The following is a 26,385-nucleotide window of genomic DNA, read 5'->3' as shown; positions in this document are numbered from 1 at the left end:
GAAGATCAACTTCTGCAGAGGTCTGGAGTAAAAACTGGGCATACTTTACCATGGTGAACTTCGACACCATGGATCCCAGTAATGTAATTGCCGAGTGAAGGGACACTCGGCGACTCTGAAGACAAATATGAATCTTTGCCTGTAACGCAGAGATCTTTTCCTCTGTCACAAAGATCCTTCGTTGTCTGTGAGGAACCACTTCCAGTTTATTCAGCCAGCCGTGATTCTGCAACACAGATATAGTCCGTTGCAGATGGCCCTGAAGTACCCCCATAGACCCAGCTAATAGCAGAAGGTCATCCAGATAGGGTAACAGGTTGGACTCCCTGCCTCCGCAGGTGGGCTGCCATAACTGCCATGACCTTGGTAAACACCCGAGGTGCCGTGGAAAGGCCAAAGGACAGTACCTGAAACTGGAAATGTTGATTGACCACTGCGAACCTGAGGAACTGCTGGTGAGCTAAAGCAACTGGGACATGCAGGTAGGCATTCTGAATGTCCAAGGACACCATAAAATCCCCTGGGCTCCATAGCCAATATGATGGAATGTAGGGACTCCATCTGAACCAAGGGACCCTCAAAGACTTGTTGAGGGACTTGAGGTTGAGAATAGGCCGTTAGGACCCATTGGGTGGCAGAACCAGAAAGGGATTGGATGTAAAACACTGTTCCTCTCAGAGGCAACCAAACAAGTACTATAACCCCCGCTTGGAGCATAGAGTGCCCTACTTTCTGGAATTCCAGGGCCTTGTCTTGAACTGACTGAAGGCCTGTGGTGAAAAACCGTCTGGGAGGCCTTCTGCGGAAGGAGAGGGCGTACCCATGAGAGACCACTTCTCCTACCCAAGTGTCTGTAGTAGTCTGATACCAGCACTGGGCAAACTGAAGAATTCAGCCTCCCACCCTGGGGTCCCCCAAGGGGAGGCCTGTCCCATCAGGACTGTTCTCTGGACTTACCCAACAGGGCCCAACACGGCCAAAAGGACAAGTCCCAGACCCTGAAGGAACTTGGGCCGATGGCAGACATGCGGATTTAGCTGCTGCCAAAGTGCTGTTTTTTCCCAGATCAGGGCCAAAGAGGACCTCACCATTAAAGGGTAAGCCTTCCAACCCTTTCTTGGAGTCTGCATCAGCTCTCCATAAGCGCCACCATGAATCCAAGGCATCTGTCCCCTGTTCCATTTTCTGGCTACTCAACTTAGTCATAGCTGGTCTGGAAGCCCCCCTGTAAGGGAGTATATGGACTTCCAACAAAGGCCCTCATTCAGAGCGCTCGCTCTGAATGAGGGCCGTCCTCCATAAAAATGGAGCGTCCTCCTGGACGCTCGTATAGCTGTGGGTCACCACCCACAGCACATACGAGCGTGCAGGATGATGGTCGCGATGGTCTTGACCATCGCCAGTGCGACCAGAAGCCTGTGGTCGGGGTTTTCGACCACAAGCCCTGGAGTGATTTTGACTCTATCAGAGCCAAAATCACTCCCACTGACATCACTAGTGATGTCAGTGGGGCCGGCTTCAGACGGTAGGCGTTCCCTTGGGAACGCCTCCGTCTGGCAGGCACGCCCACCAAAGGGGGCGTGCTGTCAATCAACATCGACAGCACGCCCCCTTTGATCAGACACAACGAGCGAAGGAAAGTCCTTCGCTTGTCGCGTCTGGCGCATGCGCACGACGGAGCTCCCTCCGTCGTGCGCATGCGCAGTGCACACCATCGACCCACTTGCGAGCGGACAGCCGCTTGCGAGTGGGTCTGAATGAGGCCCAAAGTACCACTTTGCAATATGTAGCATTCGAGAGAACATAGGCAAGGTTGCAGTACTCACTAGGCATGTAATGAACTACAGGAAATGGATAACCTGCAGCTAACATTCCTGTGATATCACTGACGAAGGGAATTCCGCAGAATACCCTTTACACATAAAAGTTTCGCGCCCGCGAAACCTTCGCTTTGGCGAATCCCAGACCGCCTACCTAGTGTGGCATACACGCGAAACTTCATCGCCGAAGCAAAGAGTAGGCAAAAGGGTGCAATATGCGGATTCCGCCTAAAGCGTGCCCCATGTTGGCTTAAGGGAAATCTCTGCAACATGGGCTGGAGGTAGTAGTCAGTCTCTGTACAAAGGTAGAGAGAGAGACACTACTGTGAACACTGCGTGAACTACCAGGGAGGGAGAATTAGCTGTTTCTCCTCATGTACCTGCCTCGTAACAGGTAGAGTGGAGCAGCAGGGTGTACGTTATACCTGCAGGCACAACCGCATGGTAATAGCACACAGCATGCACTGGGTATAATGCAACCACATAGCATATACATACATATATACACATTATAGTAATAAAGCAAAATACTAGTCCTGTCTGATGCTTGTCAAGCCTCAGGAACTTACTGCATAAATATGGCATAGTGCAATACCAATTCTCACAAATACATATTTTATATAAATGTGAGTAACCCTCAGTGTTCACATCACCCTCCGCTAACAGTACTGAGCATGTGGTACGTTTTAGCTGAGTAGAATAATCACGTTCACTCTCAGACATGATGAGTGTAAACGATGTGTATGTGACGCACCACACAGAAAAACACTTATTTTAACTGTGAGGCAAGAAGCACCCTGCAGCACCGCACCGCAAGGGAGAGAAAGACAGGGATAGTAAAATGGCTGACAGTCAGAAGTGAAGTACAGTCAGACAGCGCTAGAATATAGTCACATACAATGCAGAAATAAGTCACCTGCACTACAAGCACTATGATCAACTACGCAGACACAGAGCCTGGTAGGAAACAGTGCTGCATACACGGACCTCAGCAGAGGAGAGGTATGCGGGGGACCTGGACCACGATGCCCCCTGTATCAGAATCCAGCAGCGCTCGCCACTTTTATAAAATGGCCACCGAGGAGCTGATAGGAAACAGGCCCGGGGGAGGAACGCTGCCACAGCCCGCCAGACCGCTGTGGAAAGGCACTGTGCAGCGGGGGAGGCGCCGCCTGTGAGACAGGAAAAGCACGCACCCCTGGCATGCTATTAACCCCTGGGACTCTGGAGCATTTTCCATACTGCTGCAGCCCGCTGTCCCTGGTGGTCTAGTGGAAGCGGATGATCAGTACCTTGCTCCACACGCAGTCTATCCCCAGGGAGCCCCCTGCCTAGGGACAAATAAGACTGTGAATCGGCGGTAACCCACCGCGGGTTCCCGCCGCTTACCTGAATCCCCGTGAATTCGGCCACAGTCTGGAATACCGGGATCCCCGCTAGCTGAGACCCTGGTACCCGCCAGCATCCCCGGATCAGTACCGGCGTTCTGGCCCGGTGGGGTGAAGGAGCGGCATCATGGACCTCTAATTAGCTTGTCGATGATGCCCGCTCATATCATCGCAGCAAAAGCTGCTGGAAGAAACTTCAGGGGCTGTCCAACAGCACCATTCTGAAGAGGTGATCCGACTCCGAGCCGGGCACCTACAAAACTGGTTTGCCTTGGCTCGGGGGTGGGGTATAGGAGAGGGTCCCCAGTGCATCCTGGGAGGCTGAAAAATTAACTCTGAGGTGCCCGGTGTCTGCCGCCATCACCTATACCCCCCAAGGTATCCTGTGGATATCCTATGGACCCTGAAGTAGGAATTACCAAATTAAACAGTATAGTAGTGAAAGCATTTGAACACTGAGGGGCTCATGTAGAGTTGAATGCAAAATGTAAACTGGCGTACATTAAAGTACATAAAGAATGGTGAAACGGGAGAGACGGGACAAGCTTATGTAGCCAGAGTACAGTAAGGGCATGTAATTGCTCCTTACATAGGGCCTGATTCAGAGGTGGGCGCAGGAGTTATCGTGCTGTGTCCATGTGCCCCAGGTGACAGAGGAAGGGGGCGCGCCAGCAGTGCAGCCGGTGTTGCAGCTGCAGTGCTGCAATTGAGTAATAGAAGGGAGAAGGTGTTCCGCCTACAGTTATCCCATCCTCCAAGTAACCGTGCTCTGCAGCAATAGGCTGCATGGCCCCAGGGCCTGATTCAGAGACAGACGCAATGGCAATTACATACACAGATCAAGCAATTGTTTACCATCAGGCATGCATATAAGCCGCACTGCGCGTGCACAGAGATCACATTGCGTTTATGGGCACACAGAGGAATCCATTGCACAGTGAATTACAGGTTGTCAGCATTGGGGGGTGGTAAAAGGGAGGTGGTCAGAAAAAAGCAGGTGTGTCTGACAGTTTAAATGCTGTTACATGGGCATGCATTAATTAGCCACTGCAATTGCATACACAGCATGAGAGCCCTCTGCATTCTGTAGAGCTGCCGAGTCTGCGGCAGGTCAGGCCTGCTACAAGGGCAAGATGGCTGGTTGATGTGCGTTGATGTTACCAAGATTTAAGCAGGTAAGCAACGTCGTATGGCAGCAGTGGGCATCCCTATACTCGGGTGCTCATTGCAACCATATTTTCTAAGCTACGTTGCGTACAAAGTCGCAGCTGCGATCGCATTACCATCCATCTGAATCAGGCCCCCAGCCTATCCTGCCCGTATCTGCATGGCCCCGCCTCTTCCTCACTGCAGCAGCCTCGGTGAGACCTGCCTGACAAGCAGTTGCTTCCTGCTCCCTGGGCACTACTGTGAGGTTGCAACAGGAGAGGAACAGATTCAGCAGATGAGATCTCAAACATTTGTTAGGGAATGGGGGATTGGGTATAGTTAATATGGTTTAGGGTAGGTAATACTAAGAATAAGGAGGGGTAAGAGGTTAATGATTTAATTAGATAAATTAGAATTAAGGGTTTTAAAAGGAGACTATGGGATGTATTTAAGAGTTTAAGATACATAAATGTAATTATTTTATGATATAGGGGCTAATTAATAATGGGGATTATGAAGGCAATTATTGTAAAGCGGTTAATGATACTAAATGGAGTTGTTACTATGAAGCTAAAATAATTAATGATTTTGAGGAAGGGTTAAGAGGAGGAAATTATGTTGCAATCAAAAAAACTCTCTGTATTGTATGGCAACAGGCCCAGAGACAGGGAGGTACAAAGGAGACATTTTTACCGGGCACCAAGATTCCATGGGGAACTGGTCCCTCAGGAATAGGATTCCCACACCAGTTAGGTTGCTGCCGCTTGCCAGTGCCACTGAAGTATCCAGCATGGCATAGACAGAAAGAGGGAGCCCAGTGGGATAAAAAAAAAAAAATTGTCTTGCAGCGCACTTAACATCGTACCGTTGGATGGCAGTGGAGCCTCGAAGAGAAGTAGGTAGCAGAAGGCAGAGAAGGGAAGTGTGCTCTGGAGCCATAGAGAAACGGGTGTGAGGTCTGGAGAGGCAAACGAGACTGGAGATGCAGACAAATATGGGGGGGGGGGCACACAGGTGGATGTGCGGGAGAGATCCGGGAGGGAGCTGGAGGCTGAGAGACCCAGGAGGGGATCTGGAGGCTGAGAGCCCAGCAGTGGGTGGGAGTGAGGCTGACAAACCCGTGAGGCTGACCAACACGGGATGGGGGGGAGGGCGTGAGGCTGACCGACCTAGGAGGAGGGGGCATGAGGCTGACAGACCCAGGATAAAAAGGCGTGAGGCTGACCAACCCAGGAGGGGGGGGGGGGGGGTGAGGCTGACCGACCCAGGATGGGTGGTGTGGGGCTGACCGACCCAGGAAGGAGGGTTGCATGTGGCTGACAGACCAAGGAGGGGGGGCATGAGGCTGACAGACCAAGGAGTGGGGGCATGAGGCTGACAGACCAAGGAGTGGGGGCATGAGGCTGACAGTTCCAGGAGGGGGGTGGGGGCATGAGGCTGACTGTCCCAGGATGGGGGGGGGCATGAGGCTGACAGTCCCATGAGGATGGGGGGTCATGAGGCTAACAGACTCAGAAGGGGGGGGGGGCATGAGGCTGAGGGACCTGGGAGGGGCGGGGGTGAGGCTGAGAGATACAGGGGACATAAGGCTCAGAGACACTGTGTAAAAGGAGGACAAGAGACATCGGGGGGGCATGAGGCTGGGAGACAATGGGTAAAAGGAGGCTGAGAAACATAGGGGACATGAGACTAAGAGACACTGGGCAGCGGGTGTAAGACATGAGCGACACAGGGGGATGAGCCACTCAAGCCTGTAACTACCGGGTATTATAATGTGGACACTAATGCTGTCTGCCTCTTTGGAATTATTTACAAAAAAAGATTTTAAATTATTTTAAAAAATTATTTTTATTATTTACAAAAAGATTTTAAAAACATTACTAGTAATATAAAATGATGGGAAGTAAAATGCAATCTGTTTTCTATGTAAAGAACATAATGTTGCTTTGAAGTAGTAATTGTGCAGGATGGCAGTGTTATAATAAGAAAAAAATAAATCTTTTTAGCCACAATCACCATGAAGTTCACCTCTGACATGACACTGTGGATTTCCCTGTAACTTATTAGCTATTTATGGAACAGGATATGCTTATGTTATCTGATCCTAACTACTGTACAGTTCTACCATCTTTTGCTTACCATCCAGATATATGTCACTTCCCAGCTCAGCATCAACCCAAAACATGGAAGCTACAGCTCCTAAGAGTATATAAAACATAAAATAAAACCATTAGAATTAAAGCATTTTAAACATTCTATTCTTTACACAGTTAATTATGTACTATGAGGCTATATTATCCCCTAATTCAAGTCTAATCACATATCATAATCACATATTGTACTGTAAGTCATTGTATCCTAGTTCTGCTCAATTGTTTATGTACTTTGTTAGACGCTGCGGAACCCTTGCGGCGCCATATAAAGTATAATAAAATAATAATATCAGAAGTGCCTTACGGTAATCTTGAGGACTTTTTAATTGAAGAGACATCACACGCCATTTGCTTTGAAATTCTGATGGTTCTAAACCCACAAACTTGCTGGTCTAGCTGTATATTATGCTTTTTTTTTGCAACTGTTCTATTATATTCATAGAGGGCAATTCGATTTGCGGTGATAGTCACTAGCTGCGGCTGCACATCACCTATAACTGAACCACCCCGTGTGACCAGTTTATGTACCCTTTCTACTTGTTTTAGAAGTCTTTTCTCTGAAGGTTCAAATAACAAATATATGATGCTGGTCACTTTGCATGTCAGTGACAATAACTTCTAAACGGTGAACACCATTTCCTGTTTAAAACTACATTAGCATGTTTAATATTCGCAGCTTAAATATATATCTATATAATAAGCGAGAAAGTGGTCTGTCTGTCTGTCCTTTATGCAAAGCCAAAGTTTTGGACCTAGCTACACCAAAATTTGTCATGGTGGTGTAGTTTGACCAGAATTAGGTTTTTGCCTACGTTTGAACTTCGTCAGGGCCATACACTGTCACACAATCCCTAAAAATTGGATTACTTAAATTACATTGGTAGCGGGGCTGGCTGCAGTGGAAATTTGCAATCTGCCAAAAACCTGTAAGAAAACTATAAAATTATCCTTTTAACCTCAGTCTGAGAAAACTTGATGACTCATGCAAGTTCACTTTAAATCCAGAGCCTCTGCGGTTGCATGCAAGGGCGTAACTAGAACTTTGAGGGCCACATAGCAAGATCTTAAAAGCGCCCCCCACCAGAGGTAAAAAAAAAACCACATACATTTGCCCCCACACAGAGCCTAGTGATGTAACGCCACACAGACCACATTCAGGTTATGCCACACATTAGTATCCCTTACACATATTATGCCATACAGTAGTGGTGGCCCTTATACATTATGCCACACAGTAATGGCCCTTACACTACACAGTAATGCCCCTTAAAATTATACCACACAGTAATGCCCTTTACAGATTATGCCACATAGTAGTAGTGCCCCATATAACAATTTTTTTCACACAATAGTAATGACCTTAACACATTATGCCAACCCCCAGCAACTCACCTCGCTGTGTCCCTCCAGCAGGCTCTCGCCTCCCCCTGTGTGCCATCAGCAGCCAGCATGTGGATTTAGGGCAGGACCGCCAGCTAATCACAGCTGGCATACCAGCAAAGAGCGCGCAGACATGGACAGACATCGCCGGTGCAATTTAAATCTGGCGCCGGTTGCAAGCCAATCGGAGCTTGCGACCGACAGCCAAAAGGAGCAGCCACTGCTGATTGGCTGCCGGTCCATGAGCTCTCTCCATGACTGTCTTTGCACAAGCTATAATCAGTTGGCGGGCTGGCACCAAATCAACATCACTGACACCCGGCCCCCCTCAATGGCCCTGACTGGACCAGCCCACCTTGTGTGCATGACTGGGTGCAGAAGGAGCGGCAGGCCACAGAGGCAGCTCGGACACCAAAGCAACTGTTCCCCTTGCACCCACGGTAAGCATGTTAGCAGAAAGTTGGGTCCATTTTCAGGATCAATGGAATGGAGTTATAGGCAAAGACAATGTTAATAAAGGCGAGAGAGAGATAGACAGAGAGATAGAGAGAAAGAGAGACAGAGAGAGAGAGACACAGTGGGCGGAATTCAATTGATTTCGCGGCCCGCATCTCCCGTCTAAAGTGACAGGAGATCGCGGGCCGCTATGCAATTGTGCCAGCTTTTCACGCTGATCGCGCCCATAGAGGTCAGGTTTAGCCACGTAAAGCAGCTAAACCCGACCAAAGTGCTGGGCGCAATCGCGAAAAGTGATGTTTGGGTGCCCAAACATGTCACTTTTCGCACATTTCAGCTCTCACCCCCCAGGGGCTGCGAGCTGAAATGTAGCGCTTGGCAGCTAATCGCGTCCGACAGGAGCAAGAATAGAATAGCGCCGTCGGGCGCGTTAGAGGCTGGAAAGAATTGAATTCTGCCCAGTGAGAGAGAGACACAGAGAGAGAGAGAGAGAGAGAGAGAGAGAGAGAGAGAGACATAATGCCGTATGTTGTTATCTCTTTTCCTGATTACATGTGAAATGTGGGTTCCCAGAATATTACATATAGCATTTTATCATTGGAACATACTGTAATTTAACTGATGCACAATGTTTGTCTCTTAAACATAATTTAATGAGGTAAGCTCTCAAAAGCTCTGAGTGACAGGTGCCTCTTCAGGATGCTTGTAAATAATAACACTCTGCCTTTTATATTTAAAATAACTGACGTTAGAATGTCTCTTTGCAGCAACATCACCAGGAGAGAAACATTGACAACAGAGAGCTATTGCACTTTCTGAAAAGCACCACAGACCTGTGCATGACAGGCCTGTCCAAACAGATGAGAGGCAATGGTAACAGAGCTCGCTGAGGCGTCTGGAGCTGTCTTCCTGACAAGATCAAATCTGGTTGTCCAAGAATCACTTTGTGTCAACATTGTAATACCTGTCAGCTGCTTGCAGTGCTTACCCATGCAGGATATAGTAAGCACCATAGAACCTGATGGTTTCCTGATACCGATTGATTTCTGTCCCAAAAACCTAATAGTTTTCCAATTTGGCTGAAATGGGGTTTGCAAGTAACAGGGGCTGAATCAATGTCTTGTCTTTTAAATGAAATTACTTTAGCATGACAATTATTTGGCTAGGAACCTCTGTGTGTCAGGCTGATAAATGAGAAATAACTCAAGTGCCAATAAGGATTGTTTCATAGTGACAAGGTTACACGCAGCTCTTCCACTTTAAGGACAAATATCATCATAAAAGTACAATTAAGTTAGAACAGTTTTATCACGTAAATAGTGCCATGAGGCGGGATAAATTCCTATTTTATCTGGCTGGACACTGAAACAATGAAACACAACATTCCCCATCTAGTTGGCTGTAGCATGTAATTAAATATAAGTGTGATTTTATGACGTAAACATTAAACAGTAGAACGGAACCTTACAATGAAGTTGAGCTTCGTCATTCTGCCAATACAGAAGGATATGGACTGAAAACAGAACTTTAACATAGTTTTTATTTATTTCTAAAACTATCACTACTATCAAAACATGTAGGAATGAATATCTACTGTAAGATCGCAAAGCAACCAGTGACCAGCTAAACTCTACAGTGTGACTTGTATTGTTTACCTAATTCCAGTCCCCAAGTGTATCGCATCTATACATATCAATCTGTAGTGTATGGAGAGGACTGGTCCCCCACGCGAAAGGCTTGTTTAACAATAACTGGGCAATTGGTTACAATTCCTAACACCCAAGTAAACCTATTGTTTTCGCTTACACAAATTCTAATATATAAACCCCAAAATGTCTGTGACATAACAAGCCTAGTATTGTGCCACAATAATTTGTTAGGGAATAACAGAAATCTTTATTTTCAACCTAAATAACAAAACAGTAACAGCTCTTTTATCTAACAGAGTACTGCATAACAAATAAGACTTTGTAGACCTTGAAAACGGCGGGGATGGAACATGGGCATGTTATTTTGCATTAGAGGCAACACTTATTTGTAATAACATTTATAATGTATGTAATCATGTTAGTTATTAGTTATAGCCCGTTACAGACAATGGTTCCCATTAGGCATGTAGTAGTAAAACTTCCAAATCTACTGCTGCAGCTGAATGAGAGAAATTATAAAGGACTTAAGACAATGGGGTCAATCCAATTATGTGCGAATTGCCGTAGCAACGGCTTTAAAGTGTCGGCAACGGACCGGAACCTCACACCCTTTGCGGCCCACTCTGAGCCTGAATTCGCAGGCTGCAAGCAAAATTCAGCGAATCCAGGCTGCCGTAAAGTGCTGCCATTAGCGCAATGACTCACCCCTGATAGGATTGACCTCTTTGAGAGTATAATAAGAGGAACTGGCATTGGGAAGACCTATGGGGGGAATCAATTAGCCGCGGTAGGTTTCTGCTGGCTAATTGATTCCCCAGGTTAGTTCAATTAGCCCTGAAGACTCAAAACTTATTGGGGGGCGTGGCCTAATCACATAAGGCGTGGCCACACCCCCTGCGGCAATAGTCTTCCTCGTCCTGCTGCAGCACAGTACACAGCAGCGTGTGCTGGGCTGCTGACAAGAAGCAGTCACCATCCGGGATTTTTTTTCATCTGCCCGGAGGCAGGTGAAACAAAACCCTCGATAGGTGCAATTTTTTCGCAGCCGTCATCGCAAAAACACATGGATCCAAAAACTTATCCCGGATCCTATGTGTTATAGCCCAAAAACGGAGGGTAATTGAATTGCCCGAGAAAAAAAGAAAATTGCTGTATAGCCACGTTTTCACCACACAAAAAAATATGAGATATGGTAAGAACTTACCTTTGTTATCTCTATTTCTACGAAGTCCATAGGGTTCCACAGGATACCTTGGGGTATAGGCCATGGCGGCAGACATCCAGGCACCACAGAGTTAAAAACTTCTCCATCCTCCCAGGATGCACTGGGGTCCCTCTTCTATACCCCGCCCCCGAGCCTCAGGCACTCAGTTTCGTCACAAGCCATAGGCCGGAAGAGAATAAAGAGAGAGAGAAGAAAGTCTGGAACACACAAGAATCACATTCTCACCAGAGGGAGATGGAAAAACTGGTGACCAGAACCACAGCCCATCTGCAGTACAGGTGCGAAAGGGCGGGAGTCCTGTGGAACCCTATGGACTTCGTAGAAATAGAGATAACAAAGGTAAGTTCTTACCATATCTCATATTTTCTACATCAGGGTCCATAGGGTATCCACAGGTGTACAGGAGAGGGACCCCAGTGCATCCTGGGAGGATGGAGAAGTTTTTAACTCTGTGGTGCCTGGATGTCTGCTGCCATCGCCTATACCCCAAGGTATCCTGTGGATACCCTATGGACCCTAATGTAGAAATTGAGCAATTGATGTTGATTACTAGTATTCATCAGTTTACTTGTAAATAGATCATAGTGCAGCATTCACCAAGTATTTTGCAATGGTTTATATGGAAGCATGGCCTTATGCTGACTCACATATCTGCTCAGGATGAGTGTAGAAATACAGTACAATATGCAGGTACCTGGATCAGCTAAACCAGTTGTTTCCAGTAAAATGTAGTCAAACTTCCCTTTCTTCTGCATTAGATTTTCTATTGCTTTCAATCCATTGTCCCTGTAGCAAAAAAGGTACATACAGGGTGTAAACAATATTTTCTTTAATAGCTAAAAAGTTCCCAGAGGTAGGAAACTAATTAAAATGAACTGCAAGTGGTGTGTACAGAGACAGGATGGAAAGAGCATTATGATCGCCCAGATATTTGTACTATGTATGTGCGCAACTGATCCGAAAATATTGATCGGTCAGGCATGCAGAATCGTCCAGCACATCTGCCCGATGTAATGTTTTTAAAGTAAAAGTCGGTCGCATTGGGCAGTGTATGCCGCCCAACCTTTCCACTGTTCCTTCACAGGAGAGGAATGGGAAAAGGTCTCCTGCCCAGTGGCGGAACCTAGATATCATGGCCATACTCTAATATATCTCACAGTGTATGGCCACGTTATCTGCTTGGTGTCAGGCTGGCAAATGAAAGGTCCGCTGGTATGACACACATTTTATCTGGCATTATGCCCAGCATAAGTAATGCTGGATATACACTGAGGATGTGTACCTAGCCAATATGCCAACAGGCCCACATATCGGATCCTGGGTACACATCAGAACGAGGTAATGAACGATGGTGCGATACCTTCATTACATGCTGCCCGGCCGACTCAACGATGTCGCAAGCATCCTAGGGAGCGCGCATATTGGCAGCACACACTGAGCAATGCAGCTGATGTGTTGTTCCGATTCGTCTGGAAACGTCATATCACGCAGACATCGCTCCAGTGTGTACCCGGCTTAACAACTACTGACAGCTGGTGTGAACTCTGACCTGTCCCCAACAGTCTCTGTAATATCATTGCCTGAGAGTTCAGACACCTACTGAGCATGTCAGAGACAAGACAGACTAGTAAATGGACCCGGCACTTCAAAGTCTGCCCGCTGCTCCACACCCCTTGCCACTCGGCCCCCCTGCCGACGAGTCCCTTGTCTCCTGCTAGGTTAACACCTTAGCAGATTATTAGGTACTTTGCAGATTGAACAGATTGAACAACTCTAAAACCTTAATAGAACCTGCCACCAGATTATCAGATGTCAGTGAATTGGTTTACTACATTAGCCCCTACATCGTATTCTAATACATAAACACAGCAGGGTTTACACGTTTCTGTGGTGTTTATAACGAAATTCACTGCGAGCAGAAAGCAGGAGTCACCTCAGCCCTGTGCTCCTCCTCTCCCGCTAGTAGCTCACTATCACCTCTGCCTTCTGTTCTGCTTTCCTATCTCCTCTGATCCCGCTTACAACAGCGTTTATGGAGTTTGTCACTTCTACAATGGGTCTAGCATATCTGGAGGATTTTGGTTTCTTTAGGCTTTTTTGCCGTCATCTCACGGGGTGCAGCGTTTATACATGAAAATACAGTACGCACAATAAGCAGAAAAGTGGGTTCCCACAGGCCCCACTAACCATACAATCCAGCGTGCTCTAAGGGTGCTATACACTATCCCGAGCCAGCTTCCTCCAGGCCAATCAGCATAAAGCTGTGAGTTAAAGTTGACGTTTGGCCAGGGAAGACCATAGTGCAATAGGATAGCTCAATGACTGGTCCTTTCCACATGATATAAACATAAAATGGTGTACTGAACATAGGTGGTAATCATGTGCACTCCAGTAAAGGACCATTTGGAGTACACTGTATTATACACCAAGTTTCAATAAACAAGTAATGTATATATGTTCATTTAACAAAGTTGAGATACTAAAAAAAATAAAAACAAAAAAGTTAAACAAAATAATTAACGGTTTAATGGAACAATCTATGGTGAATTTTAATGCCCTCTATTACCATTTCTTAGTTTTAATATAATACATAGCACAAATAACTCCAGTATCTCTAAAGATTGTAAATTGAGATAAAACCAAATTATTAATCTACTGTAGATCACAAACTGAATGACTGAATAATTTGTCTATAACCCTTATCTTTTATACAGATCTAAGTTTAATACTTTCAAATGTGAATTAATGTATACATAAACTTCAAATATGCAAATAAAATAACATCTTGGTCTCAAACAGCACAAAGAGGTGGACACAAGCATATTGAGCTCAGGTCTTTCAAGCAAACAGAGACGTTATTGTTGAATCATTATTTTCCTCATGAGAACAACAGAACTGGATAACACATACCAATGACACATGGAGCCTGCTATTGATGTAGGCATTGGGAATAGGCACATACACAGCAGAGTCTGAATGTCTCAGACCCTCTAGAACAGACCCTAAGACATGACATCGAAGGGTTCTCACCAGGCCTCTCTGAGTTGCTCACCTATCTCTACCAAATTTTTGACTTACTTCACTGAACAGCACAGGCATCCATTTCTTAGCTCCAACCACTCCTCATATAGTTCCCCAGCCTGACTGATGGCTAATGACTTTTCTACAGCACTCCCTGTAAAGCATACAAGAGGAATACATTGGAGAGGTTATATTGTACAGGTAATATTGCAATGGGAGTTCTACATATATGTTTCAGGACCTTTTATGGGGGTGTGATATAATTGATAGAAAGTTGTCACCCAATGTACAGCTCTTTTCAATCTGCTCTTTGGACCATTATTAATGATTTGTGTTACCATAGTATCATCATAATCCAGTTGTCAGGATGTTCCCAAATGCAATGATGTCTAGCTGTAGGGGTCAGAGGGCCTGATTCAGCAAGGAGCGCACAGGAGAGAACGCAAGCAGCCGGCCGATGTTTTTGTACTGCGCATGTGTATGCATCGTACTGCGCTTGCGCGAACTAGCCAGTGCGATCGGGTTAGGATGTGCAGACTACACGCAGTGTGTACGCAGACCCCTCCAATATTGATTGACGTGTAGTGCCGTTTGTGGGTGCTGACGGCGGGTGGTCATTTATAACGCTGTTATAGGGACGTGCATAATTAAGGCAGTGCGGCGGCATACGCAGCCATACCATAAGCTGTACACAGGAAGCGGACAAAATCCTGCGGTAGGTCAAGTCAACCACTATTATGTGTATGGGTCTGATGGCTCTCAATGTTACCGATGTTTAAGCTATCTTGTGTGCTGATCAGGCTGTGAGTAAAGGGAGATGGGCGGCATAGTATGGGGCCGGGCGTCTGCATCTTGTGCTGCGGTCTCAGTGAGTGTGCATTGATTAGCATATTCTCGCAGCGGACAGGTGCGTGCGTCTGCTAGCATGCGTTCCTTGCTGATCAGGCCCAGGGCTGGAACTACCACTAGGCACACTTAGGCAGCTGCAGGGCGGTAGTGTAGACTGCACATAAGTGCAGTCCACACTACACTAATAGGAACAAACACACAGCCGCCGACGCCGGCAGCTGTGTGTTTGTTTTAGCAGACGATGAGAGTCAGACAGACTCACTCATGAGCTCCCGCAGTGGGTGATGGGAGAGATGGTATGACGTCTCTCCCATCATGCAAAGCGGACCACGGGGATTGCTGGAGCCCGGGGGACAGAGGAGCGGATGCCGGAGCGGAGATTAAGGTAAGTGGAGTTTGTTTAGTTTTTTTAAAGGGGGGTCTGTCTGAGGAGAAGCTACTGCTGGGGAGAAGCTACTATTGGGAGCACTGCTTGGGGGAGACTACTACTGGGGGCACGATTACTACTGGGGCATTGCTGGGGGGAGGCTACTACTGGGGGCATGATTACTACTGGGGGCATTGCTGGGGGGAGGCTACTACTGGGGGCACTGCTGGGGGGAGGCTACTACTGGGGGCACTGCTGGGGGAGGCTACTACTGGGGGCATTATATAAGGGACACTGCATACGGTGGACCACTACCTGGGGCACTGCGTAGGTGGGACTACTACTGGGGGTATTATATAAGCGGCACTGCATAGGGGGACCACTATTGGGAGCACTGCATAGGGGGCCACTACTTGGGCACTGCATAGAGGGGACCACTGCTGGGGGCACTGTATAAGGGCTTGTTTAGCTATCTGAGGGGAGGGGGGGCGCGCAAGGCTGAAGAAATGCCTAGGGTGTCCAGAAAACGTGCACTGGCCCTGATCAGGACCACAGTCATCACTAGAATTATGAAAAAAATTCTACAACTATTGTTTTGTTACCATAGAAACACTATAACCCACCAAATTAGCTCCTTACTCTAAAAGAAAATATAGTTTTTATTGCTTCAGGAACAATTAAGCATCTTATTACAGGAGCAGTATATTAGTCTAAAGTCTTTCTATCATAATAATTGCACAATGACATGTTACCTTCGCCAAACTCATTAACAATGACTGCAATCCTCTTGTTGTGTTGTTCAGTCAAAATATAATTCAAAAGTGTTGTCTTTCCAGCACCTAATTGATGTAAAAAAAAAAAAAATACACAAAGTCAGCATAAACTTCTCAAACATAGGTTAGAACTGTGATTTTCAACCACAGATGTCATAAAATTAACATATTTTGGAAAATATTCTAATTGAGCATAAGTAGTGTATTACTAGTTTTATAATAAAAAGCCACCTATCAAATAAGGAATATATGGCCCTCTAGTGGTTACCAAAGTGCAGCACAAGGTGGAGTGGGTCAGATTTGTATAGTTGCTATATCATGTGGCTCCACTAAATGGCAGTATTGTATCAGATAAAACTAAACTACCTTACCAGTTTGAAAAAAATGACAGGAAGTTGCATTTAGATTACTAAATCAGACCTTATGATCTATGCTTAAAACATAAGTAAGCAAATTACTGTAATAACAAACCTGTAGAAGATACCTGTAGTATACTATATTTGCAAATATTTTTTTTTCTGTTCTAAAAATGAAACCATTTTATACTGTGTTGCAAATGCATTTCATTACAAAAAAACGCAACGCTATTTTTCCTATAGTGCTAATGGGGTGAACTCTCATTACATCTGACAATTAAAGTTGTATTTGCATGTAAATATTTTTATTTTATTCATCTTTCATTATCGATACCCATTAATTCAAAGGCCTTATCATATTTTTTTGGATTACCCAAATATCCTGTTATGATAGTGACTGGAATCTTAGTCTGTGGCTGATCATCTTTTTGGAAATCTATTATCGGAACAAGTTCTGGGCAATCTTCATCTTCCTCCATCCACGCAGAAGGTTCTGCAAGCAAAACAAATTATGGGAAAGAGGATGATGTCATTACAGAAAGCCGTACTAGCTCCTGGGCTTCAACTGAGATGTGAAAATCCTTACAATAAAATATATTAGGAGCACAGCCTAGTTATAAGGGATGTATGAAATTGCAGGGGTGGAGTAAGACATAATTGCCTAGAATTGATGTACATTGCTCAATGCTGGCACAATTAAGCAGAAGGAATTGTGGAGAATAGAGTACCCTTTAAGATTGACTTCACCACACTTAAAAATTAAGTTCTAAAATAACTTAAAATTTTGGGATAAGAACAGACTATTGTTAGTAATGGAGCGTACACACGGTCAGATTTTTCCTTCAGATATGAACGATAACGATTTAAAAATCGTTCAGTCGTTCATATCTGAAGGAAAATCGTTCATATCTGACATGCCTGAACGATGGACGATCAACGATGCGCGTTCCCGATGGTCAGATAACGATTTCTGACATCTGATGTGTTTGCAGTCAGACTTGGACGATTCCATTCATTTTAATGCAGTCAAAAATCGTTCAATCGTTCAAATCGTTCAAAACTTTGGTAAAATCGTTCAAATCGTTTAATCGTTCAATCGTTCATCTGACAAATCTGACAAGTCTGACAAATCTGACCGTGTGTACGCTCCATTAGCGATGAAAGCCAGGGCCATAGCAAGGCGACAATCCGCCCTATTCCTCCCTCCTCCAAACATATGACATCATGAAGACTACTGGGCAGGCCCACCAGAAATAGGATGAAGCTGAGCGTCCTAACCACCCTCCAGGCAGCTCTGCAGCGACTCTACAGGCTGCCATTCCATGCACCCTGCAAGCCAAATGCAGTTGCCAATGACAGCCCCCAGTTACAGTCCTGGTGAAAGCTCTAGAAATATATCTAAATAAATCTGTATAAAGCAAAGGTCTCTCCCACAGGCTGTTAACCTTAGCCTGGTTATCCACAGGTCACGTCTGAGATGTGGTGGTAACTATCTTGAGGTCAGATTGAAAGGTAAATTTAAGACACTGTTGAGCAGAATAAAGTAACTTGCAATGTGAGCAAATAATAGAGCAGACATATCGTAACCAACCCCAAGATCAAGTAGGTAATGAGTCATTGTAACCAGTAGGCTTCATTTCCATACCTGTTTACATCATTTTAAGCTTTATTTTTAATGGGAGTTAATAAGGGACTTTATTGTACTGCATCTTGATTCACTTCACTATGAATGTTAACAATAGTATTTGGGTAAAAGCAGCTTTAGCACACAGTAACACTATCAGGCACATGCTGATTTGGGGATCATTATGAATCAATCCTTTATGATAAAAAAAGCTGAAAGTTGTCCTTTATTAATTGCCTTAGGGGAAGAATCAACAATATAAACCTTTGTTCATAGCAGTTTTCATTTACGCATTTGTCTTCAGTGACGCTGGCTTGTAGTGCTTGTGTGATATTTTAAACAGGACCACTGAACAAACCCTGTTTTGTATATACTAATAGCCATAAAGATGCATATCCTGCAGTAGATATACATATAGCATTATATGTTTTTCACTCACAACTGATGAGTGTGCCTTGAGGACAGTATACTTACTTATAAAACACTGTGTATAGCATGCACAGTAAGCAATGGAGGTTTGCAAATGCAGAGACATGCTTTAACAAACTGAAAGCAGCATCCAAAAACTTAGCCACATATGCAAATATGATTGCAAATGGTTGTATACTCATACAATAGAATGGGTTTTATTTTTGGGATATGTTTGCATGCATTACACTTGCATTAAAAGAAAATTCAAATGCAGTGGACACCAGTGGGTAACCAGCTTTGAGAACGCCTATGGTCCATGCAAACTTTCCCATTGGTTTCTATGGCTTATTCATGTTAATAAAGTTGTACAAACTCGGTTGAAATGAACGTGCCAAATGGCTAATAGACATGAATGGGGCTGTTTAACACTGTCCTCTCCCACATAAATATTCAGTTCATCTCACCATACGCCGAGTCAATTACATTGAATACAATGTGGGAGTAATGTTTGTGACTAGCAGAACTGAGGGGCTGATTCAGCATTGCAAGCAAGTGCGAGTGTGCAGAATGGGTCCAGCGTAATCGCGCGCAGCCCCTTCGATGCCTCTTCCTGATTGACAGAGCCATTCAAGGGGCAAGGCGGGGGAGGGGGTGGCCAGCGTTCCCGGACACGGCATGTCCATCCCGTTTTCCTTGAGTGTCAAGACCAGGGGCGCACTTTCCTGGCCTCGCAAGCCGGCCAGCCTGAGTAAGCTGAGGCTTACTCAACTGGCCGGCGCCGTCCACCAACTCGACCATCGACAACCGATGGTCGTGATCCCAGTCTGTGACCTCTGTCGCCGTGCTGGGATTACAAATGCTACTTCTGCTACATTTGCGTATTAGCAAGCACGGAATTGCTAATACGCAAGATGTGTGGCCACACAATAATACCTCCAATTGAATTTTACGCCACACAGTAGCATAATTCACATTACACCACATAGTAGTGTTCATTATTCACGTTATGCACCCACAGCAGTGTCCCTTGGGTTGGCTACAGAATGCCGGCACCGAGATTCTGACCGCCAGGATCCCGAGCGCCGGCATCCCGTACACAATCCAAGGGGCCGAAAGATGAAGGTAAGTAAATTACTCTTCAATTAAGCCTAACCCCCCCCCCAATGCCTGCCTAACCCTCAGCCTCCCCCTAACCCCAATAATTACTGTTGAGAAGCCAGCGGTCAGTGACAAGTGTCGGGATTCCAACACCGGCATCCCGACAGCCGGGATAATGACTACATCCCATGCCCCCCATAATGCCCACAGCAGTAGTACCCCATACACGCAATGGCCACAGCAGTAGTGCCCCTTACACGCAGTGCCCCTTACACACAGTGCCCGCAGCAGTAGTGCCCCTATACAATGCCCACAGCAGTAGTGTCCTCTATACAATGCCCACAGCAGTAGTGTCCTCTATACAATGCCCACAGCAGTAGTGCCCCCCTTACACATAAAGACAAACAGAAAACACACTGTACTCGCCTAAATCCCTCCTCCTGCGCCCGCTGCTGTCCGCCGGCTCCTCGCGCTCGGGACTGTGGGAGAGACGTCATGACATCTCTCCCTACAACCACTGAGGGAGCCACAAGGCGGAGCTCCGGCTGCAGGCAGGGAGCCGCCGGGTGTCCGCTGGTAACAAAATCTCAGCCCGGCAAATGGAGAAGGCGGAGGCAGCCATCCTGCACCCCCACCAAATAACTACTCGCCAGCATGACATATAAAGTGTGACGGTAAATGTATGTTACCACTGTATCTCTGTTATGGCCCGTACACACGGTCAGATAAGCTGCAGATTTTAACGACAACGATCATATCGTTAAAAATCGTACAATTTCTGGCCCCTGCAAACGACCAAGCGATGGTCAATGCGCAAGCACGAATGGTCAATGACGACCATCGACCGTGCATGCAGGCCAACCTGGTCGATATCGACCAGTTAGCCTGTTTACTATAGGGAACCGCGATTGTTAAATGCGGGTCGTTATAGTCGTCAGAGTTGTTAATGTATGTGTTGGATGCTCGATAACGATCATCGAACACATGCAGGACGATCAGATAACGATCGTTATCTGATCGTGGTGCTGTATGACCGTGTGTACGCACCATTACACTGTAAGTTGAGAATGGACATTTGCTGATTCCTATACCATTGATAGCTGAAGCCACATATTTAGGACACTACTCTAATGAGTTATGGTAAATCGTAAATGAGCAAAGGGCAACAATTCAATATAGCGTTCAAAACAGAGTTGCAAGACAGAGGAGAGCCACTATAGCTGATGTTCTAAAGGAAAATGATAGCACCTTGGGCATAATTACGAATAGAAACTATAAACACAGATGTATTATTTAGCTCACTTGTACACAGGCTTTCACATAAGTTAATAACACAAATAACTTTACTTTTTTTTTCACATTACATTAAGTATTCTCTAAATTCCATCCTACCTCAATGATGAAGAACAAGGTTGCATGTAAAAGCCTTACAGAAACTACCCAGTTAGTAGTCTAAATACTCTTTCCCTCACTGCTTTACACCACAGACAAACTATTAGTTGTTATGAGAGTATACAGGGCCTGATTCAGAGGTGCTCGCTATTTGCGAGCGCACGCACTTAGCGTTCCCGCTAGGCTGTTTTAGCGGGGCGCGGCGCCCTGCCCTCCTTCTGGAGGACAAAAAGCACCCTGCCCTCCAGGAGGAGAGCAAAAAGCGCCCTGCCCTAACAGCCTGCGGGAGCCATTCTCACTCACGGGACACAGTGTCCCACGGGTGGACAAACATGCGGTGACCCGGTCACCGCCGGTGGAAAAGACGCCTGGCGCATGCGCCCGGCATCTATTCTCCCTTTCTGCAGCGCTTGGGGGCTGCCCGGCATGTCCGTAAGCGCCGGGTACGCCCCCAAGTATGACGAAAAGGGGAAGCGTCTTATAGACACGCCCCCTTTTCATAACCACGCCCCCTTCTGGCCGCGCGCGCTGGAGCTAGAGGGAACACTACACACTGAATCAGGGCGGATTTAAAAAAAAAATAATAAAAATCCGCCTCCAGGCCGCTCTCATAGCTGTGGATGACCACCCACAGCTTTTGCGAGCGGCCTGGCGATGGTTGCGACGAGACCCCACCAGCCCGATTGAACTTCCTGCTCTAATAGAGCAGAACGTTCACTATTGACATCACGAATTATGTCAGTAGGGCCGCTCACAAACGGCAGGCGTTCCTTCGGGAACACCTCAGTTTGTCCAGCCACCCCCCCCTTCCCGCCTACAAAACGGGACGAGCTGTCGATCACCATCGACAGCCGCCCCGTTTTGTAGTGAGCCCCGGAGCGAGTGAAGTTCTCACACGCTCCCAGGCTCGCGCGTTCGCACTGGCTGACCATCGACCCACTGCGCTCGTGAGCGGGTCTGAATCAGGCCCACAGTGACTTGTCTACGGTCTCTGGGATCTTACAATATAAACAGAACCAAAGTGTAGTGTTTCATTTTCAAAACCACTGTACGAAGATATTCTTCAAACATCCCTTGAGGTGTGAAGTTTAGGGACATGCATACTACTTAATTTGCTTAACAATTGTTAAAGAAACATCCTTAAACCTAATAAACAAATTTTGTGAGGCGCAGAATTTATTCAGAAATAATATACAATACCAAGAAGACACTGCCATAGATTGTGGTCTGACCAATGTGCTTCCTGTCAAGACGGTTAACATAATAACAAGGCAGATGTTTTTATTTAGCTTATATCAAAAGGTGTTCAGCTGTTCACCAAAGTAAATAAGCTATAAGGTAAACATAGCTACTGCTACCGGCATGGTTTTGTTGTTTGTTTTTTAGCTTTGTATGTCCTAATACTGAATTAATTAAATCATCAGTAAGGGAAGGAGGAAGACCTCTTTGTATTACAGAAAATCCTCATCACAGCATGTTTGCCTATGCATGCCAGTCAATCTGTAACACTTAAGCTGGGTACACATTAGAGGAATTAGTATGAATGGCGGTTCAAATCCCGACGCCGGAAACCTAACCCTCTCCGTGGCTGTCCGCGGCCGCCGCCCGGCTTACCTTCGTTCGGTATGCTGGGCTCCTGGCGTAGGAATAATGATAGGCGTCGGGATTTCAACGCCTGTCATTAGACCCCTTCCGGGAAGCCCGGCGGCCGGCATTTCTACCGTCGGCTTCCTGACCGCATCCCACAGACAATTTATTGGACGATTTGCCACTTTCCGACAGATCGGAACAACAAAGCGTCCACATTATCAATTATGCACGCTCTATTGCACGCTCCTGCGCATCGTCTGTCACAGTATCAGACCAGCCTGCAGTGCAGGTCAATCTGAAAATTCAAGGAACAACACCATGCTTGTGGATGCGGCGGGGGAAAGACGACATATTGGGCGGTCGGACACCAGATCATGTAGTGTGTATGGACCGCTCAATTTATCATTCGGTCGCATTGTGCGCCGCTGGGTACACACATTATCTAATGTGTACCCAGGTTTACCCTACTTGTATTTCTATTAAATCCAGATTTATTTATTTTTTTATTATTTGACATTCACCATAAGATTGTATGCTTATGAATAGGGAACCAGCTGTAGACAGTTCTGACACTGGGGCGAGTGAAAAAGAAGGAGCACTGCACATACCAACCAATTACCCTAGGGAGCAGACATGCAGACCATCTACTCCTTTCACATGCACGTCTTCCCCACACCACCCTCTACTGGAAACAAAGTAGTATGACAGTAAATATTCTTTTCTTTCCTCTGCAGAAAATGTTAACGTTTATATGAACTATCAACGAACAAATCTAAGCATTACATACCAGTTTTAAATTGTCGGATAAGTTTCTTAGTCTATAAACACACACCGATATGCACAAGGGTAAATTATATGCTTATCATTCTATAGTATTCTTTCTAGTACCCTGCACTTGTCACAACCCATACAGATCCTCTTTTCTGCCTGGGGTGTCGCTCTCCGCTCTGGTGCTTCTAGCATACTCTGGTCTGTATCTCAGCAGTTTGTTGCATCAGCTGAGTGTGCTAGAAGCACCGGAGGAGAGAGCGACACCCCAGATAGGAAAGAATAACTACATTGTTCGTGACAGGTGCAGAGTGCTAGAATGGACACTAAACTACTTTGTCTTACAATTTTATCTATATTTATCTTTTTCTTTTTTTTTTAGCAAATCTGAAAACCTAAGCTCGGGCGTTCAGTTCACCTGTATTGGTGTGCACTGACTAGCCAGATCATGCATGTGCGTATCCCCTAAGATATTCACAGAAATTAAGTACTACCGCTCCCAGGACAGATACCAATCATACATTTAGTTTCATGTTGTAACCACTGCTTAGGATTACAATAATAAAACTCTGAATTTGATTGGCATTACTGGCTGCCTCCCCTTTTTCCTGTGTACCAGTTTAATTATTATTAGTAAATCTTTATAAAATTACAATATTTTACACAGTGCTGAACAAATTTTAAAGGGAGAATTCAATTGATTTTATTGTGGCTTTAGTTAATGGGTGCCCAACGGAGCAATTAAATTGTAGTTCCGATGGGGCACACACATTTCTGCTCGCACCCTCCTGAGGTGGTGAGCAGAAAGGTGCAAAAGGTCTGTAGTTTGAGCACCCTAACCAGTACTTTAGACGGGTTTAGCTGCTTTACGCGGCTAAACATGGCGCTTTTGGGTGTGACAGGAGCGATAATTAATGGGCACCAAACACAAATGAATTGCTCCATGTGTCTTTCCTCTTCCTACTTTAGTGTTGGTCCATTACACTTAAGCTGGCGATACACAAGAATGATATTGTTCCACCCCTGTGCTGGTTACCCCAAAATTAGGGTAGAAATCGGAGTGGGCCCCTTTCTGATTTTATTTTATTCAGCACTGAGCTTTGCCAGCCTAGGCTAGATGAGCCATAGAGAGTGCCCCTGCCGTGTGGTGGTCTCCATCAACCAGCCCCAAGCCAGTTGGTACCAGGGCCAGCTTTCCAGGAAAGTCGGGCCTGCATAAATATGTGCAAGACACCTCCTGGGTATAATCAGCCCTAGCACCAGGTCTCTTCCCCACAGTCCAGGTCAGTGGGCATAGGGAAAATAAAGGATTATAACTGGTAAAAATATTTTGTCTTTGGAAAACTATAGGTCCAAACATGGCTCGGCTGCCAAGGCAAGCTGGGACTTGGACAACCACAAGTGCCAGTTTGCCCTGGTATCGGCTGGGACCCGAAGCCCGCCCATAAACATGCCAATAGAAACAGTTAATTTAATCAAATACTTTAACAAATAAAAACAATACAAAAGTTTGCTTTCAGCCTTGTTTTATTTCATTATTTAACTGTCCCAAAGTTGCTCAAATCCACATTGGCTCTATGCTTACATAGCAGTTTACACGGTTTGACCTGAAACAACCTGTGAGAATGTCCATATAAGCATAGAGCCTGTCAAGGCCCAAGGCCGTAACAGTGCACAAATGCACCCTGCGCCGACCGTGTTCCCTCTGCGCATGCCGGCAGCACTGGTTAGTGCAGAACTGACCAGGCTACATGAGGACAACTGGTTGGCTACACAGATTACAGTGTTTCAGTCTGGAGCCTCCGAGCGGCGCTGCACAAGCGATCCTGGCTGCAGGGTATCGTTGCAGACACCCTGATAGCCAGAAACAAGGGCCGTGGGGCGGCGATGGTGCCCACAAAGCCCTTGCGCTGTGTGGCAGCATTAGTCACACACCCCTAGTTATGGCCTAGAGGACAATGATAAAGATAGGCAAGTAGTTTCAGACGCTCCTAGCTGGGACTATTTTGTCTATTTCAGGCAGTGCTTGCAGACGGTTTTTTGTTTGTTTGATTCACAGGTGCCCTGCAGTTGATTTTAACTACTGCAGGACATGATAAAAACACTACAAGAGTTTGTATTTATTAAAGATGTTTTTTCTAAAACTGCCTTTGTTTTTATTTGCAAAAGATGTCTCTTGTGGTTCGCCAAGAGGCAGCTTTTCTGAGCAGCCATTTTTTCGTCGACTGGACTATGCTGGGTACTGTAGTTCACCAAAGTCAAAAGGTGATTTTGCTACTTGTAACCCTTTATTACCCTGTTGTACAGGGAAGAGCCATGGCGCATTATTGTGGGCTGGACTCCCCTGGGGAAACCCAAGGGGCCTAGGGCTGCTTGGAGCCTTAATGCAAGGTCCTTCTTTCTTTAGTTTCACCAACCAGGCCAGTGCTGGTTACCTTAAAATGATGGAGGGCCAGTGCTGGTTAGAAAGTGGAAGCAATCCGCACACAATTTATTATTATTATTTTCACTCTATTTTTAACAAGCAAAAGTAGACAACTGTGTCTGCTTACTTCAGTGAAATCACAAAATCTTTCAGTTTGAGAGAAGTTAGCAGGTTGGCTTGTCTCATGATAAAGTTGGTAGGTTTATTGGGCCACATGAATTAAAGTTGTTCTAGTTACACATGACCTGCTTTCGGCTATATTTACACAATGCTGCCTCAGTGGCCATTGTACACTAATACTGAGCAGCTAGTACAGGGTTGGATTTTTTTTTTATTTATTTATTTTTTTTAAATCAAAAACTGGATTTATTTGATTTAAAATAATGTTTTTTTGGGATTTAAATAGGATTTTTTTTTTAAAATGTTTTTTCCGTAACCGTTTTAAACTCTTAAATGTTTATTTAAAAAAATAAAAAAAAACTATTTAAATC

At 45.6% G+C, this 26,385-nt stretch overlaps 1 protein-coding gene across 1 annotated transcript in view; it reads right to left on the bottom strand.

The window, feature by feature from the left end:
* Positions 1–26,385, bottom strand: part of LOC148519366 (zinc-regulated GTPase metalloprotein activator 1-like) — a 70,433-nt gene that overhangs the window by 41,399 nt on the left and 2,649 nt on the right. The window contains exons 2-6 of the mRNA XM_088476606.1: positions 16,960–17,079; positions 16,210–16,296; positions 14,299–14,395; positions 11,915–12,006; positions 6,497–6,556 (exon numbers count right to left, since the gene is read on the bottom strand). Of these exons, the coding sequence (XP_088332732.1) occupies positions 6,497–6,556; positions 11,915–12,006; positions 14,299–14,395; positions 16,210–16,296; positions 16,960–17,065 (442 nt within the window). The 5' untranslated portion in view covers positions 17,066–17,079. The remainder of the gene's footprint in view (positions 1–6,496; positions 6,557–11,914; positions 12,007–14,298; positions 14,396–16,209; positions 16,297–16,959; positions 17,080–26,385) is intronic.

Source organism: Taudactylus pleione, unplaced genomic scaffold (assembly GCF_031769625.1).
Source record: "Taudactylus pleione unplaced genomic scaffold, aTauple2 ptg000190l, whole genome shotgun sequence".
Lineage (NCBI taxonomy): Eukaryota > Metazoa > Chordata > Amphibia > Anura > Myobatrachidae > Taudactylus > Taudactylus pleione.
The sequence above is the reverse complement of the archived record's forward strand: the minus strand, read 5'-3'. Positions and strand labels throughout refer to the sequence as shown.